Below are 18,261 nucleotides of genomic sequence, written 5' to 3' on the forward strand. Positions count from 1 at the left end.
TTGCCATCTCTTTATTTCTAACCCCTTTCTCACTTGTTTATTAGTAGGCCCTATTTCAGGATGATTAGATTTGTTTGATCATTCCAATTATTGGCCCTTTTCCTTTCTCCTTTCTTCCTTCTCTTTCTCATTGTTTGTCTCGCCCGCAAGAGGTGAAGGCGAGACTAAGAGATCCAAATGTCGTCCGCCCGTCGATTCCCAAAGAGGGTAAGCCGATTCTGCGGTGCAAGATAGACCAAAAGCCAATTCTGCATCGGCTTTTGGTTCTGAACCAAAAGCCGATGCACGTGTAAACAGGGTAATTTTCTTCCAAACGCGTACTGAATTGTTGCTCTCGAAATGTACGCGTGGGAACGTCTCGGGTTTAACCGCAAAGTAGTAGCGACACACTTGTGTTTCATGTGCGCCGACCGTATAGAAAACATCGCATACCGGCAACAGCATTCTACAAAAGCACGCTTGCCACCTGTCTTATAGGTCGATGACATTGCTTTCTATTACAATTAGGTTTATTTTATACGGAGCCTTTAAAGGGATGGGCGGGCTGAAAGCATGTATAGCTTAATGAATAGAGTAAAATTCCTCGAGCAAAATATCGAAAATTTCATCAAAATCGGATAACAAAGTTATTGAATTTTAAAATTTAGCAATATTTTGTGAATACAGTCGTCATGAATATTCATTAGGTTGGCTGATGATGTCACATCTCCACTTGTTCTTTTGTATTTTATTATATGAAATTAGGTTTATTCAAATGTTTTCATCCAAGAACAAAAAAGTAGAAAAATTGGATTGGCAACTGATTTAGTGCATTAAAAATTCATTGCTGCAACTTGTTTCATTATAAGGGAGACATATATATTATTAGCACAAATATGAAATAATGTAAAAATTATGATTATATATAATAACATAGGGAAACGGAGAGTGGAGATGTGACATCATCAGCCCACCTAATGAATATTCACGACGACTGTTTTAACAATATATTGCTAAACTTTAAACTTCAATAACTGTTTACTTGTTATCCGATTGATGAAATGTATTAAGATATAAATATTTTCAGCCAGGACCATCCCTTTTACATGTTTTAATTGCCATCGACTTGGCGAGAAACTTAATTATGCCATGTCGACATAATGTCGACATGGCGAGATACGTTATCTCGCCATGTCGACATATATGACCTTTTATAAGTCGACTTGGCGAGATATCGTATCTCGTCATCTGGATGTGAACGATATTCACACAAATAACTATAACTTTTCGGCAGCAAATCATAGCTGATGACGTATCCAAGATCAGAATATTCTTGAACTGGTGCTGAATATTATAGGCCTATCTTAGCTAGACGAATTGACGCGATCCCCGGTCTTCTGTCTTCGTTTTCCAGACACCCAACAACAGGTTTGGAAAACGAAGACCGAAGACCGGGGACATGCGTTATGTCAATGGTAGTAAAATAGTTGCAAACGCCAGTTGAATTGAGTCTGCCTGTACGTGATTGCGCAGTATGAGGTGTATTGTATGCAAGTTTTCAGTTTTATGACAGTTTTTGGAATTGCAATGGCTGAATTCCATGGGTGAAATATGTACGTTATCCTTAATATCATGCCCTAGCTGATAACGATATTCACACAAATAACCATAACTTATCCGCAGCCAATCATAGCTGATGACGTATCCAAGATCAGAATATTCTTAAACTGGAGCTGAATATTATAGGCCTATCTTAGCTAGACGAATACGCAATCCCCGGTCTTCTGTCTTCGTTTTCCAGACACCCAACAACAGGTTTGGAAAACGAAGACCGGGGACATGCGTAATGTCAATGGTAGTAAAATAGTTGCAAACGCCAGTTGAGTTGAGTCTGCTTGTACGTGATTGCGCAGTATGTGGTGTATTGTATGCAAGTTTTCAGTTTTATGACAGTTTTCAGAATTGCAATGGCTGAATTCCGTGGGTGAAATATGTACATTATAATTGTCTATCCTTATTAATCATGCCCTAGCTGATAACGATATTCACACAAATAACCATAACTTATCCGCAGCCAATCATATAGCTGATGACGTATCCAAGATCAGAATATTCTTAAACTGGAGCTGAATATTATAGGCCTATCTTAGCTAGACGAATACGCAATCCCCGGTCTTCTGTCTTCGTTTTCCAGACACCCAACAACAGGTTTGGAAAACGAAGACCGGGGACATGCGTAATGTCAATGGTAGTAAAATAGTTGCAAACGCCAGTTGAGTTGAGTCTGCCTGTACGTGATTGCGCAGTATGAGGTGTATTGTATGCAAGTTTTCAGTTTTATGACAGTTTTCGGAATTGCAATGGCTGAATTCCGTGGGTGAAATATGTACATTGTAATTAGTATCTATCCTTATTAATCATGCCCTAGCTAATAACGATATTCACACAAATAACCATAACTTATCCGCAGCCAATCATAGCTGATGACGTATCCAAGATCAGAATATTCTTAAACTGGAGCTGAATATTATAGGCCTATCTTAGCTAGACGAATACGCAATCCCCGGTCTTCTGTCTTCGTTTTCCAGACACCCAACAACAGGTTTGGAAAACGAAGACCGGGGACATGCGTAATGTCAATGGTAGTAAAATAGTTGCAAACGCCAGTTGAGTTGAGTCTGCTTGTACGTGATTGCGCAGTATGTGGTGTATTGTATGCAAGTTTTCAGTTTTATGACAGTTTTCAGAATTGCAATGGCTGAATTCCGTGGGTGAAATATGTACATTATAATTGTCTATCCTTATTAATCATGCCCTAGCTGATAACGATATTCACACAAATAACCATAACTTATCCGCAGCCAATCATATAGCTGATGACGTATCCAAGATCAGAATATTCTTAAACTGGAGCTGAATATTATAGGCCTATCTTAGCTAGACGAATACGCAATCCCCGGTCTTCTGTCTTCGTTTTCCAGACACCCAACAACAGGTTTGGAAAACGAAGACCGGGGACATGCGTAATGTCAATGGTAGTAAAATAGTTGCAAACGCCAGTTGAGTTGAGTCTGCCTGTACGTGATTGCGCAGTATGAGGTGTATTGTATGCAAGTTTTCAGTTTTATGACAGTTTTCGGAATTGCAATGGCTGAATTCCGTGGGTGAAATATGTACATTGTAATTAGTATCTATCCTTATTAATCATGCCCTAGCTAATAACGATATTCACACAAATAACCATAACTTATCCGCAGCCAATCATAGCTGATGACGTATCCAAGATCAGAATATTGTTAAACTGGAGCTGAATATTATAGGCCTATCTTAGCTAGACGAATACGCAATCCCCGGTCTTCTGTCTTCGTTTTCCAGACACCCAACAACAGGTTTGGAAAACGAAGACCGAAGACCGGGGACATGCGTAATGTCAATGGTAGTAAAATAGTTGCAAACGCCAGTTGAGTTGAGTCTGCTTGTACGTGATTGCGCAGTATGGGGTGTATTGTATGCAAGTTTTCAGTTTTATGACAGTTTTCAGAATTGCAATGGCTGAATTCCGTGGGTGAAATATGTACATTATAATTGTCTAATCCTTATTAATCATGCCCTAGCTGATAACGATATTCACACAAATAACCATAACTTATCCGCAGCCAATCATAGCTGATGACGTATCCAAGATCAGAATATTCTTGAACTGGTGCTGAATATTATAGGCCTATCTTAGTTAGACGAATACGCAATCCCCGGTCTTCTGTCTTCGTTTTCCAGACACCCAACAACAGGTTTGGAAAACGAAGACCGAAGACCGGGGACATGCGTAATGTCAATGGTAGTAAAATAGTTGCAAACGCCAGTTGAGTTGAGTCTGCTTGTACGTGATTGCGCAGCTAGTATGGGGTGTATTGTATGCAAGTTTTCAGTTTTAATGACAGTTTTCGGAATTGCAATGGCTGAATTCCGTGTGTGAAATATGTACATTATAATTGTCTATCCTTATTAATCATGCCCTAGCTGATAACGATATTCACACAAATAACCATAACTTATCCGCAGCCAATCATAGCTGATGACGTATCCAAGATCAGAATATTCTTAAGCTGGAGCTGAATATTATAGGCCTATCTTAGCTAGACGAATACGCAATCCCCGGTCTTCTGTCTTCGTTTTCCAGACACCAAACAACAGGTTTGGAAAACGAAGACCGAAGACCGGGGACATGCGTTATGTCAATGGTAGTATAAAATAGTTGGAAACGCCAGTTGAGTTGAGTCTGCTTGTACGTGATTGCGCAATATGAGGTGTATTGTATGCAAGTTTTCAGTTTTATAACAGTTTTCAGAATTCCAATGGCTGAATTCCATGGGTGAAATATGTACGCTATCTTTGATATCATGCCCTAGCTGATAACGATATTCACACAAATAACCATAACTTATCCGCAGCCAATCATAGCTGATGACGTATCCAAGATCAGAATATTCTTGAACTGGTGCTGAATATTATAGGCCTATCTTAGCTAGACGAATTGACGCGATCCCCGGTCTTCTGTCTTCGTTTTCCAGACACCCAACAACAGGTTTGGAAAACGAAGACCGAAGACCGGGGACATGCGTAATGTCAATGGTAGTAAAATTGCAAATTAATGTCAGCCAATTAAGAAGGAAAAACCAGTTCACAGAATGTAATTCTGGAAAATGGAAAAACGGCATTCTGGTCTAACTGGTCGAGTTCACTTTACTGGACCAGTTAAGAATTAAACTGGTCTGAAATTACTGGTCTAGAGTTAACCTTTAACTGGACATTTGAAACTGGTCTGATTGATTACTGGAGTTTGTTACTTGTCTCAGTGGAATAGTGGTGTAAACTGGGAGACCTATCCCGCTTCAACTGGTCTAACTATACTAAGTATTGACACAAGCAATTAACATGACTTCATTATCAGCCAATTAATGACATTAATGTATTCTAGATCAGAATATTCTTGAATTTGAGCTGAATAATAGAGGCCTTCATAATGACATTTATAAGTGGTATCTTAGCTAAACGAATGCGATCCCCGGTCTTCGGTCTTCGTTTTCCAGACACCCAACAACGGGTTTGGAAAACGAAGATCGAAGACCGGGGACCCGTGCATTGTCAATGGGAGAACATGTGTCGGGGCAAGGTCCAAAGTCCATTCTAACCCGCGCACGTGTTTTGTACACACTTTGCACTGCTTTGTACACACTTCGGGCGTGAACTACAAACGCTTTCACACGAGTGTACTATGAGTCCCCGGTCTTCGGTCTTCGGTCTTCGTTTTCCAGACACCCATTTTTCATCCAACTATTCAAGAAGTCTTTGTCACAAGTATAGTTGAACCGGAGCACTAGCAGCTCCGCCCTAGATTAGCAGCGATTAATTGCAAATTTATTGTTCGCCCAGAATCTGCTGTTTTTGGTTCACCAATTTTTGACATCTGCTCCTTGACGGGTATTGAACAATATTCTCTTCTTGAAGTGCCGGTAGGTCGCTGATGGAAAATTTCCTTATTATGTTGCATAGGCATGAATGGTATCATTTATGTTGGCTAAAAAAGTTCGGACCGATCATAATTTATGGACCTTTCAGCCAGTTAGGATTTTAACCCCCCTCCCCCCCCCCGGGCTCCCTTAAGAAAAGCGAAGGTTCACACTATAACCATTCCTCATTTCTGTTGACATAGGGCGCGCAAGCAGGATGGTGGCGATCATAGTACATCACTGCTCATACATGTCATAGCCACTGGGTCAAACTAACTTGTCAACCCCCCCCCCCCCTCTTAGCAGAAAGCTAGACCCACCACTGATTATTTGGCAAAAGTATAACTCTGTGACTAATGCCACGAGCTACATTTTAATGTGTGAAATGGCTTCATGGTCTTTATTAAGACATGAATGACTGTGACCATTCAGGTATACACTTTGAATTCAACTTGCATTTATCAACCATACGGTCGTTTTCTTTAAGATGATTGTTCGCACTCAATGAAATATACATCTATAATGTGCAGTAGATCAGTCCCAAAATTACCGTTTCACCTTCATTAATACGTGGTTAAATAATTGCTTCTCAAAAGTATGTTGCCATGAGTAATATTACCTTCCCCAGCAAATGGTGATGATTGCTAGGACGATGGCCAGGGCTACGATGATGGCAATGATGATGATGAGAACGTATTGGAGCTCTAACAGAACTTCACCTTCCTCGACGGCACCCCTGGTCACCTCCAAGACCGTCACATTGACTTCTCTTGCAATGGTGTCGATGTTAGCAGAGACTGCTTCATACAGCGCTCCTTGGCTCAAGTAACCTAGAATGTGATCAAAGCAAAGGTAAACATGATTATTTTGTTCTTATTCTACCACGTAAATGAAACATGAATCTTGATATAAAGTATAAAAGTCTTTCGTTAACTTATTTACATTCAAATGGTGGATTATTGAACGTACAAATCCAGGTTATTTTTTCAAGAGGCCTTCAGAACCTTAGTTCGTGAGTATACTCTTAAAAGGAATAAAGTAACCAATAGATTGGTGAATATGTGCCCGACCCATAGATAAAAACGGTCAATATCAAGCAGATTATAACTTATCAATTGCTTGATATTTACCATTTTTGTCGGTCGGACACATATTAACCAAAGTATTGTTTATTTCCACTAACCCTAAAAGTGCGTATGTTGCTATTCTTCATTAGTATTAACCCTAAGCATTTACCAAATAGAAGAATACTGTTAACATACCCTCCGAAGAAGAGTCTGTCTGCCTTTTGTCTCTTGGTATCACATGCAATTGGGCATCTCTTCTTTTTCGACCAAGTGCCCAGTTCTCCATGCAAAGATCACTTGGTGTTGGGGGCGTTATGAGCAGCATGACCGCGAAGGCTTCTATTGGGTCGTATTGAGGGCGCTCTTCGGGGTAGCCATCTGCTACGGACACGTGGCTACTGTCGACATAATTCAATGTCAGGTCACTGTGATGTATCATGGAGGTTGTGGAAGAAAGAGGAAACGTTTAATGCCAAATGTTTTCTTTCGTTTTATTTGATTACTTATCCGATTGAGTGACATATCGTTAAAAATATTCAACATTAGGCCTAGTACTGTCCAAGTAGAAAATGCTAGCACACAAGCATATAAAAATTATGTACGACATGGGGACTGTGTTGCATATAGTGTTGAGATTGCAACAAAAGGTTTTTTTTTGTTTTTCACTCTTACATGTGCTAAACGTGCTGACTGAAGCTTCAATATCTTAAAATAATCATGGTCATCATCTTACCCTATTAAGCAGATAGTCGGAGATAAGAACGTGGTTGGTGCTCAAGTTTATTACCTAGTAAACGCTCGCATTGATCCTAGTATCAAGACGTACGGTTGCTATATTTGTAGACCCCAATCAATGTTCATGTGGTCTTGAATCCCTAAACATTATATTCCTTATGAATGTGTGAGGGTATCTTTATTTGGTGTTGAAGTAAGTACTTCTTAACATCAGTTCTACATTTTTAGCATCAGCTTGTACTTTGCCGTTTCTAACTCCCCTTATGGTATCGGAATATTTCCAATGCTGTGGTACGAATATTCAAATCAATGTTACACTGCAGTCTGTATAAAAGACCGATATACATATTGTTGCTACTGAACTGATATAGGCATAGGCCCTACATTGAAATAATTATTTGAGTAATGAGCAGAACATGTTGATCTATATCTCTTGGCCTGAATATTTGAAATGTCCTCAAAATCTGTTTTTACTGGTTGGCAACCACCTTGCATTTTTAAAGAGATACCAAAGTGTTTAACTGCATTCGTGCTAATTCCATTATTCCATTTCTACCATGTCTCGCATGAGCATTGTAATCCCGCGAAGAGTAGTAAAAACACGGTGCTTGCTTGGCATTGACAGTATTGATCATCGCGAAAATAATGTCATATATTAACCCGAACATTTGAAACGCTCGTAAGATAATTCACATTATGAGTAGAAATTATTTCACGAGAATAGCCAAATATATTTATCTGCATTCTTGGTTGTTGTGTCCCTCTTCTGTTTAAGTCCCAAAAAGAGTACTTAAAAGTCACTGGAGCTCTATTTCTTAAAGAACTGCTATTATGGTCACCTTGCCAATTATTGTACCATGCTAGCATGGTGTCAAAGCGGCATGGTTCTAAACAAGTGAACCCGGGGGCCGTTTCACAGAGCTGTTCGTGAGTTGGGAGCGACTGGTGATCCTTTCTTACGCGTTAAACCATCGCCAATTTATCATACCATTTGCCACTGACAAGAAAGTATCACCAGTCGTTCTTGGAGTCGCTCTTGACTTGCGAACAGCTTTAAGAAATGGCGCCCTGTTATGACTCTCAGAATTATGGTAACAACCAGGGACAAAACACATCACCATTTTTGCAAATGTAAATGTGTATAGACAATCGTGCAGCTGCGACTAAGTTTAGAACCAGCCGGTTCGTTGTCATGACATCGTGAAGTCACACTTTGGTACTCTATGGCAAAGTTACTAGTAACACTAGTCTGTAACTAATCAAAGTGCCCCTAAACAATCCGAAGCTTTCTCAGCATTGAGGTAAACAATGATCATGATACAATACTTACGTATCTTTTCCGGTACCTCCTGGGCAACAAAGGGGGTAGAAGATATCGCCATTACAGACGCCTGTGACCAGTCGGCTGACTAACGCAAAAAGCAGATCGCGAATTCGTGGGAACTGTAGCAAAGACAAGATGTATTTTTTTTCTGTATTTGAATCAGTGAGGAAATTACCGTCTTCACACTGGCCACAAACACCGACAGTACCGGGACTGTCCCGATACTGTAGCGGTGTTGCTTTAAGTGTGAATTCTCTGACCCGCATAAACTACCCTAGGATAACCTCGCCTCGCTATATAACTCCGCAACAACCTATCGCTAGAAAAGCCATAGTAATAGCAGCGGGAAAGCCCCGCGACTGTCGCGGTGTTCTTTCAGTTTGAAGGCACACCGCTACAACACCGTTATAATCCGCTTGTGATAATTATGTTAACTATATACATGTATAATGTGGGGGCGTCGTGATATTGTGGTTATGACTCTCGTCTTTCAATCTGAAGGACGTAGGTTCGATTCCCCACCCTCAATCATTTCCGGTGTATCAGAGACGGGTCATGATTCACGGGGTCACAAAGCCTATACGGAGGTCATAACAATCACTTGCTGCAAAATAAATATGGTAAATGGATGCATGAAATTTACCCCTGGACTGTGCCGGGTTAACGTTTATACTGTGAATGCATTTATAGCAGGTTTATAGCGATGTCACTGTCCCGCGACAGCACCGGGATAAATTTGAAAACCAGCGTGAAGACGGTATTCGAGACCAGTCATAACCACCTGTATCGGCAGCACAGAAACGTTGTTAGTGCTAGCTATGCGCCAATAGAGGCTCTGTTAACGGTTAACCTGTAATATCGCAGCCGATGCCTAATGTCACAACAATGCGTTATATGGATCAACGTTTGACATCACGATCCGAAAGAGGCCACCGGGCCTACTGATAGTGCTCTGGTAGCGCTAACAGCGTTTCTGCGCCTCCGGTGTTGATTTCGTGCGACCACCTGGAACAACTACGATCACTCTCAAGGCAATACTATTACCCAGTCACTTTCAAAATATGTAAATCACAAAGAATAAATAAACAAAAGTCATTTTATAGAGTGCTCTTCATTAACGTTTCACGGCGCTTTTCAACATAACATTATTAATTATTAAAAAGGAATACATCACTTAAATCTGAAATTCACAAATACGCATTTTTATCAATTCACATACAATATTTTATCAGGTATTATGATTACTACTTTTATTCAAATTCAAGTCATTTTGGTGAAAATGTTTCGCCTTATCATTGAATACACACGGAAATATAAAATGTATACTGTACATAAAATGTCATAATAATTAGTAACGAATAGGTTTTAAGCAATGACTTACAATGCTTATATCTGCACCAATGGTGAGTTCTACCCCATACCGGACTTGAGTCTTTAAATCTGCGAGAAAATGAGAAGCGAGAAGGGGGGTTGGAAGAGTGTGAAAAAGGGGTGGAGAATAAAAATAGGAAGGTGATATTAACAAATTATTTTTCATCGAGTCTAGCGAATAAGGGGATTTGAGAATGGCAAGAAAACAAGTTCTTCGGGCGTTCGGGTGCATGGTGATCCAAATCACTACCATAATCAGAGGGGCACTGGACATCAGCCACGCCCATTCTATACACAATATCATCGTAAATCATGTTGGGATTTCAGGTTAATTTAAAATGTTAATTGGTTTTGATAGGTACATCATCCTTCGGGATACGACCATTACGAATGAGAATAAATCTTTGTCCAAACCTACTTTGGCACCGGCTTCCCTGGTATTGTGAAAGGCAGTTGCATATACACTGGCGTGAATCCAGTCTCCCGCCATTCAGACAAGTCAACGTGCATGGCGGTTCCGTCGTTGTGGCGACAGTACTAGGTGTCGAAGGTGCTTCTGTTATGGGCATGCGTGTTGTCATGGGCGATTGTGCAGCAGCAGTTGCTGTTTGTGTAGTAGGTGTGGTGGTTGTGGGAGCTTGGGTAACCTCTGGAGTTGTTTGCGGGAGTTGTGTGGTGGTTGTGGGAGCTTGGGTAACCTCTGGAGTTGTTTGCGGGAGTTGTGTGGTGGTTGCGGGAGCTTGGGTAACCTCTGGAGTTGTTTGCGGGAGTTGTGTGGTGGTTGAGGGGGTCGTGGTTGGTGCTATTCGCGTCGTTTGATGAAAAGGACAAACGAAAATCAATTACCATATATTTCATTCAGCATTTCCAACCAATAGTGATCTAGTAACTTTAAAGATAGATATAACATGGAGATTAGTTGTGGAAAAATGTAATCTTTTCATGAATTGTACTTACAACATATGAAATCCGGATCAGCTGGATCTGTAAAAGAGAAGATATTAAAAGAAAACGGTTCACATGGTTTCGGAAATAATGCCCATTAATACGTCATGTTGTTGTACAAACGGTTCACCATTTTTTTCATCTCTTTTAAATAATAGGGAAATGTACGTTTATGTCAAAATACAAGTTGATATTATGGACCTTTTGTATTCAATTCACACGTACATTCAATGATTCATAATCGGCAACATATTAGCACTAATTGCGAATAGTAATAGTGTAGGAGAAGAAAAAGAAGAAGTTGTAGTAGTAGCATGGGCGGAAATCCCAGGGGGACGCGTCCCCCTTCCCAAAATAGTAGGGGGACACAATATCAAATGCCCCCTACTATTTTTGGTCTTTTATGATGGAAAGATTCAAAAAATCAAAATCATTCAAATCCGAAATAAAACATGTATTTTGGATGAGATGACCTAACTTTTTAGGTTATAACCTTTTTTTTTTGCTTGTCAAATTTATTTTGGTCGAAATGACCTAACATTTGGGGTCATTGTCAAATTTCAAATTTTCCAGCCCTTGGTCCCCATACCTTTGGGGAGAGATTTCCGCCCTTAAGTAGTAGTAGAGATAGTTTGCTATAAAAAAAAGAATGATTATAAAACATGTAAAGAAAGCTGATGTATTTATCCTCAAAATCTAGTTTCGAGCTCGATATGACCACTTTGCAATCAGGAAATCCTATGGTTTGATGGTAGAGTGGTTGTAAGGAAAGTGGCCAGGTGACACATCCAAATATCGGATTAAAATCTTTAGCAACGAACGTAGAGGGCGACAACATTTTGCAGAGTGTTGACGCCCTCTTCTTTCGTTGATCTTCAGTTACTGGTCGCCGGAAGTCAGGTAATTGTTTTACATTTTGTTATTATAATATTGTCATGACCACGCAGGTTTTGTCTGTATTTGACTCGTATGATAGAAAACACCGGTGCAGTGCCACAGGAGTGGATGTGGGCTAGCAGACTCTTATTATTATTTTAGTAGTGACAATGAAGAACAGAAGACGAGGGAGGACGATAAGGGAATAACGAAGAAAGACGAGTTTCACCAAATAATCTGGATCTTGTAACTCAAAATGACACCACCTTTCTAAGGTCGTCTTGTCCTATTCCCATATCAAATGGCATCGTTGTTGTCCATTCCAACAAAACTTATTGTGTTGCGGCGTCAGCAGACGTTTACTCACTGCAATAGCCACATAGGAGATGACAAGCTGCATCAACAAATGGAAACTGACTGTCACCGCACCATGATGTTGGCCATCCATTGCCGCATCGGATGTCGGTGTTTTCACATTCTCCTAAGTATGGAATATAGATGTAATGGTAGACATATCCATGAGTAAAAGATAATGTTTTAGCAAGCCACAACTCCGAAACATCAAACATAATTCCTAAATGTTTCCGATTTGTTTAAGAATGAGTTTTATTGATTTCTGGCCTTTCGTTTATATTGCGACTCTTTTGGCAATTCACACTAGTTTGAGTAAAATGTTAAAAAATACCGGGATTATCGTAAAACTCCAGTAAAATGCCTCATGGATTATTCCTCAGTGCGACGGCGAATAAAGAATTTTAAAGATGATTTAGCCTCGCTATTTAAAGGTCAAGTCCACCCCAGAAAAAGCTGATTTAAATGAATTGAGAAAAATCAAACATGAATAACGCTAGAAACTTTATCAAAATCGGATGTAAAATGAGAAAGATATGACAATTTAAAGTTTCGCTTATTTTTCACAAAATAGTTCTATGCTCAACTCAGTGAAATGCAAATGAGAGAGTCAATGATGTCACTCACTCACTATTTCTTTTGTTTTTAATTGTTTGAATTATACAATATTTCAATTTTTACAATTAGGATCTCCTCGCTTGAACCACAAAATGTTAAGATAATGGAATTCCACGTGTTCGGGGAGGAATGAAACTTTGTTTCACATGACAATGGCGAGAAAATCAAAATATTTCATAATTCATATAATAAAATACAAAAGAAAATAGTGAGTGGGTGATGTCATCGGACCCTCATTTGCATACTGAACAGGATGTGCATATAACTGTTTTGTGAAATTAAGCGAAACTTCAAAATGCCATAACTTTCTTATTTTACATCCGATTTTGATGAAATTTTCAGTGTTATGCTTGTTTGAATTTTCCCTTTCTATTCAAATCAGTTCTTTGTTTGGGTGGACTTGTCCTTTAAATAGTGTATGAAGGGGGATGTGTGTTAACTTGAAATGAAAATCGCGTGTTGTCAATATGATATAAAAAACGGTACGTACGTCCTACAACTAACATGACTAAAAGAAGGGGGATGATAAAAGTTCTACAACGAAACTATAATATGGAGCTCCTGCAACAGCTTTGCTGAGGACAATTTCCCGAAGTCCTATTATATAAATTACCCGTTTTATCGTCATTTGTGTATGGACTGATGAATCAATACTACACTCCAAAACGATTGAGTAACACTTTTGCTATTGTTGGGTCAAATGGGAACGTGCAGGATGTAAAGTTGTATAAATCGTGTTTCACGAGTAAATTTTTAGGCTTACGAGCACAGTTAGGTCCTCGCCATCCATCTCTGCAAGTGCATGAGCAGTCGCTGTTCATTGTCCCACAGTTATGACACTCAGCCCTACATTCTGTGAAATTTGTTAACAAAAAAACAAAAACATACGTTTATATGTGCAAATTGATCGCACCCAGTGGTTTCAAGGCTCGGTCATTCGTGTTAAGCACTGACACTGTAATTTTCTTTTCAATAAATGTATCATATTTTTGTTTATTTATCTATTCATTCTAGTTGTATAACTTGTTTGTATCCAGAGTGATCTCTTCAGTTCGATACAGAAGTACATTAGATTACACAAAAAATGTTAATAGAAAAAAGCACATGGTCTTCCGCAGGACTCTTCATTACTGTCTCCATGCATGCCATACATGATACATAAAACACAAAGTGCATAGCATGAGGTAAATAAATAAAAAATCATTATAAGAATCAACATCGAAACAAAAATAAATTACTTATCAATGTAAGAATAAAAAAACGGTGAGACAGAACCTAATTAATCAAAGAAATTATAGCTTAGCAGTCGCTGCAATATTTCACAAAATATATTTTAAGAGGATCTCGGGGAGCGAGCAATCCCTCTCATTCAGGCATGCTTTAGTCGACTATCATGACTATCCTTTATTTCACAGGAAGATCAACATTTATTTATTGCATTTCAGGGATAAAACTTTGATTTTAAGAGAATATCATTTTGCCAGTCGATCACTTCGCTCAATTGTAAGCAGGCCAGGAAAATACATTATCCGAATAGACATGATAAAGTCATTTTCGACAAGTATTTTACTTCAGGTTTCTGAAGTTTATAATGTCAATGAATCCCGATGTTCTCATTGACATGAATGCCAATCATAACTCACGTAGTGTTCTAACTTCGCAATTTCAGCAGCATATAGGTATCTTAATAAAAAAGAACATTTTTTTAAATTCTTACCAAGACAGTGGAAAAAATATAAATGAATACAGCTCCCGAATAAATGATAGTATTCAAATATATTGCTTTGAGTAAGTAAAGCGGGAATTATTTTGTCCGAGGTTGGCAATATGGTTCTTTGTTTAAGGGCAATAAGGGCAATATTATTATCTACTATGTGTTAGTTCTCAAACTGGTTAGCTATCAAAATCGGCTCCTACTGCGCAAGCGCACAAGCAGAAATATGGCCAAAGTTGCCTCTGTTTTTGTACAGTATTTCTATGGGCAAAGCCCGGAGAGAGTAACATGCCCAAATGTTTACCCCGTTGGTCTCGGATTGAAAGTAGCGAGCGAAATATGGCAATTATTATCTGCTAAAATGCCTTGTATGGGTAATAAAATAATAATGTTTTATATCCTACATTTAATAATTTAGAACAGATTTGATAATATAGTTCTGTACACGTAGTTCATCTTTTTCTTTTTTTTAATCTGAACCAAAATATAGATAAAGCGATGCGCTGACTGACCTACTTTTCCTATTAGCCACGCACTCAGCGGAACGAGGATTTGTGCCGTTGCCGTCCCTTCACGGGACTTCAGTTGCCCGGTAGAATCACCTCGCTGACCGGTGCGCCCGAGAGATTGCATGATCTGTGTCAGACCTGTGACGTCAACGATGGAATAGTGCACTATTCCATCATCGACGTCATGGAATAGTTTTTTTTTTCGATGGTCGTTTCATATTCAACATCATCGCAAAATAGTGAGAATATGTTTGGCCATATGATGCTATTTAATCCAATCAGAATACAGGATTTAATTAATGTAGGATATGATAGAAACTAAGTACAGTCGTCATTCTGTGAAATGCAAGTGATATATATTTTTTGAAGAAAAAAAATAAAGATACATGCCAAAAAGTGCATGGTTTTGGTCAAAGGTTGGTTTATATGCTCATTTCTCTGCTGTATGATGAAAAAGCCCATCAATTTAGCATTCTACAGGAAAGAAAGCAGGCCTATGAGAATGTGATGGTGAGTTAACAAATGTGAAGATACATATTTTTTTCCTTTAAAACTTTAAAAATACCGCCCTATACAGATTATGAACGACTGACAATTGAAACATCAAAATTCATGACTACACACTTCAGGAAATACACCCCCCCAAAAAAAAAAAAAATATATAATAATAATAATAATAATAAAGCTGGTAAAAAGATGTCCACTGGAGCACCGGTGACCCTTTTCCCGACTTGACTAAATACGTTATTCAAAATATTAAAAGATATTTACTCCAACGTCATAAATATTCTTACCACATGGCTCAGAATGGTCCGAACAGGGTCCTGCAAAACAAGAAATAAAAACAACATGATTTTACATGTTTTAATATCATAATAGGGAATTTTCGCCTTCTGGAACGCAGGGAATCTATTGTCAAAATCCCTTCATGAAAAACAGTCTTTATCAGAAATCAGGGAATCTAAACAGCAGGACAAACATCATATTTGCAATTTTTTATCCCGTCCGAATCTAAAGGCGATCTGCTACCCCGGTCCACGAACTTTCCAATATCAAATCTTGAAATGATATCTATTATTATTAAAGGTAAACTTTCTGTGTAATGGAAATTTAATTCAGGCTGATTACCGGAGGAAACTCAGTTGGATTTGGGGTTTGTAAATAATAAACCTTTAAAAATCAATCAATGAAAAGAATGATAATAATAATCAGAAGAAGAAGAAGAGGAGGAAGAAGAAGAAGAAGAAAAAGAAGAAGAAAAAAAAAATAAACAGTTACTTACTGCAAAGATTATTGAAGCATTCCCCGATGCCTGATGAACATTCAGTACAGCTTGGACCAGGAAGATAAACATCCTGCCCAACAATATTTCCACTGGTAGGGCAGGAAGAGATTTGGTAAATTATAACAATGATAATAATAACCAAATTAACGAATGTTTATGTAATGTATGATATGAATTATTCGCATCGATTCGTATGGTTTCGATCCATGGGAACATGGAAACACCCCCCTCCCCTTCCCAAAAAGGATGGGACTGACATGATAATACATGTGCCACCTAATTCTTGAAGGGTTGACTTTGTAACACTGTGCCAATAGTGTTCTTGAATGTTAACATAAAGCAGATCAAATTTGATTGTGTTTCATCTAGACATGAGGGAGTTTTTGCAAAGCGACGTACGGAGGTTTCAAGAACTGAGAAAATCATGAACAAAGAACAACCAAGAATTCTTTGTCGAAGATTGGTGAAACAAAACAGCAGTTAAGTCCCTGACTCTGGACAAATGACATATTTGCAATTTTTCGTCATCTCCGATTCTCGAAAAAAACCTCCCAGCTTTGCTTTGTTATTTGGGGGGCATATATCAATATATTTCCAGTGTTTCTGAATCCTTCTAATGTCTAGATGTAACAGAGTTATAGTCAATCTGCAATCATCCGTAATATCAAAAGTTCTTGGACATTTTTTCCACATAAATTCGGCTATTGACCGTTGAGGTAGGTCTATAATTTCCTGAAAATTGTACTTATTTAATAATCATTGGTTTGTTCGTATCGATAACAAATTTGATACAAGTAAAAGACAATAAGCACATGCTTGAAAGAAAAACGTCAGTGTGTTTTACGAGGAATGATAACAATGAAATAATATATAAATAAAAAAACAATATAATATTATATATTTTCCGACACTTAGCATGTACATCGCCTACTCCCTTGAGGTTGGTCATCTGTAGTGTGGTAAGGGTCACCTTTCTTCTGCTAAATACCGTCGAAGCATACGTGGTATTTTACTGTTTCACTACCATTATGTCAATTCTATGCATGGGATAAATTACGTATTTGTAACGAAGTCACTTTGGAAGAATGAATGTTAATTTGATTTAATTTAAATGATTGGATATAATATCAATACTAACCCTGGACCATAGTTGCAGGTTATTATGTACGTATTTGGAAAATAATTAACAAGGCTGCTGCAAAAGGTTCGTCCACACCCGACTGCGTAAGACTCGGCCCAAACCACCTGAAGGGAAAGAAAACAAACCTCCGTTTAGACTGATCGTAAAAGAAGATTTAGAAGGATCTTAACGTATTATGAAGGTGATACTTCTGTGATGAAGGTAATTATGCTTGTCCTCGTATTTATTCCCTGTATTCATTATACATAATCGTATGATGAGACTTGATATGTCACATTTTCAAACTGATCTTGAAACAAGATTATAATTACTATAATTAAGCATTTACCTCTTTATTGAGAATGGATGCTGTACACCTTCTAAATTAAATGTAATATTTTACTTTACATTCATTCAAAACTATTTTATTCCTATGACTGATCAAACAATGATTGAAAAATGAAGATTTTTTTAAAGTTTGTAGTAAACTTTCATCTATCGGGGATGAGCGAATATTAAAAATTAATTAGTTTTGTACAAACCTATTTCTTTATATAAATTTTTACTAGCGCACTATCAGTTTTGCCTCAACGGTTATGAATAATTTCAGATGAATATACAGAACGAGTTCAAACATGATTTTTCATCTTTGGCCTTTGATTGATTTACTTTCAGTTCTTAATAATTAGACAGATATCATGGATATAGAGTATTTATATTGCACAAAATTATGATTATGATATTAAACACCTTGTTAGCCTCGTACTCAATGCGCTTCGATCTTTACAATTTCGGTGCACGCTCTCATGATTTGTTTATTTAGATGGACATTCTGTTCAAATGTGCTCAAAACGGCCCCA

The 18,261-nt window shown here is 38.2% G+C and overlaps 1 protein-coding gene across 1 annotated transcript; it reads right to left on the bottom strand.

Annotated features, from left to right (window-relative positions):
• Positions 1–6,101: 6,101 nt before the first annotated feature.
• LOC129279028 (uncharacterized) lies at positions 6,102–17,523 on the bottom strand. Its single transcript, XM_054915143.2, has 11 exons — positions 17,420–17,523; positions 16,279–16,370; positions 15,791–15,820; positions 13,537–13,626; positions 12,172–12,285; positions 10,941–10,967; positions 10,402–10,785; positions 9,994–10,052; positions 8,619–8,731; positions 6,749–6,978; positions 6,102–6,316 (listed from the first exon to the last, which is right to left on the bottom strand). Exons 4-11 carry the CDS (start codon positions 13,592–13,594, stop codon positions 6,102–6,104), a joined length of 1,200 nt encoding a protein of 399 aa, XP_054771118.2. The 5' UTR covers positions 13,595–13,626; positions 15,791–15,820; positions 16,279–16,370; positions 17,420–17,523.
• Between the last annotated feature and the right edge of the window lie 738 nt (positions 17,524–18,261).

Source organism: Lytechinus pictus, chromosome 2 (assembly GCF_037042905.1).
Source record: "Lytechinus pictus isolate F3 Inbred chromosome 2, Lp3.0, whole genome shotgun sequence".
NCBI classification, from domain to species: domain Eukaryota; kingdom Metazoa; phylum Echinodermata; class Echinoidea; order Temnopleuroida; family Toxopneustidae; genus Lytechinus; species Lytechinus pictus.

Bases quoted from the DNA above. Each gene is read 5' to 3' on its own strand.
- LOC129279028 (XM_054915143.2), bottom strand. From the start codon at position 13,594: ATGAACAGCGACTGCTCATGCACTTGCAGAGATGGATGGCGAGGACCT. The intron at 12,286-13,536 runs GTAAGCCTAAAA...TTCCATACTTAG, and splicing joins GCGAGGACCTAACTGTGCTC to GAGAATGTGAAAACACCGAC. The intron at 6,317-6,748 runs GTATGTTAACAG...ATCACATTCTAG, and splicing joins GACAGACTCTTCTTCGGAGG to GTTACTTGAGCCAAGGAGCG.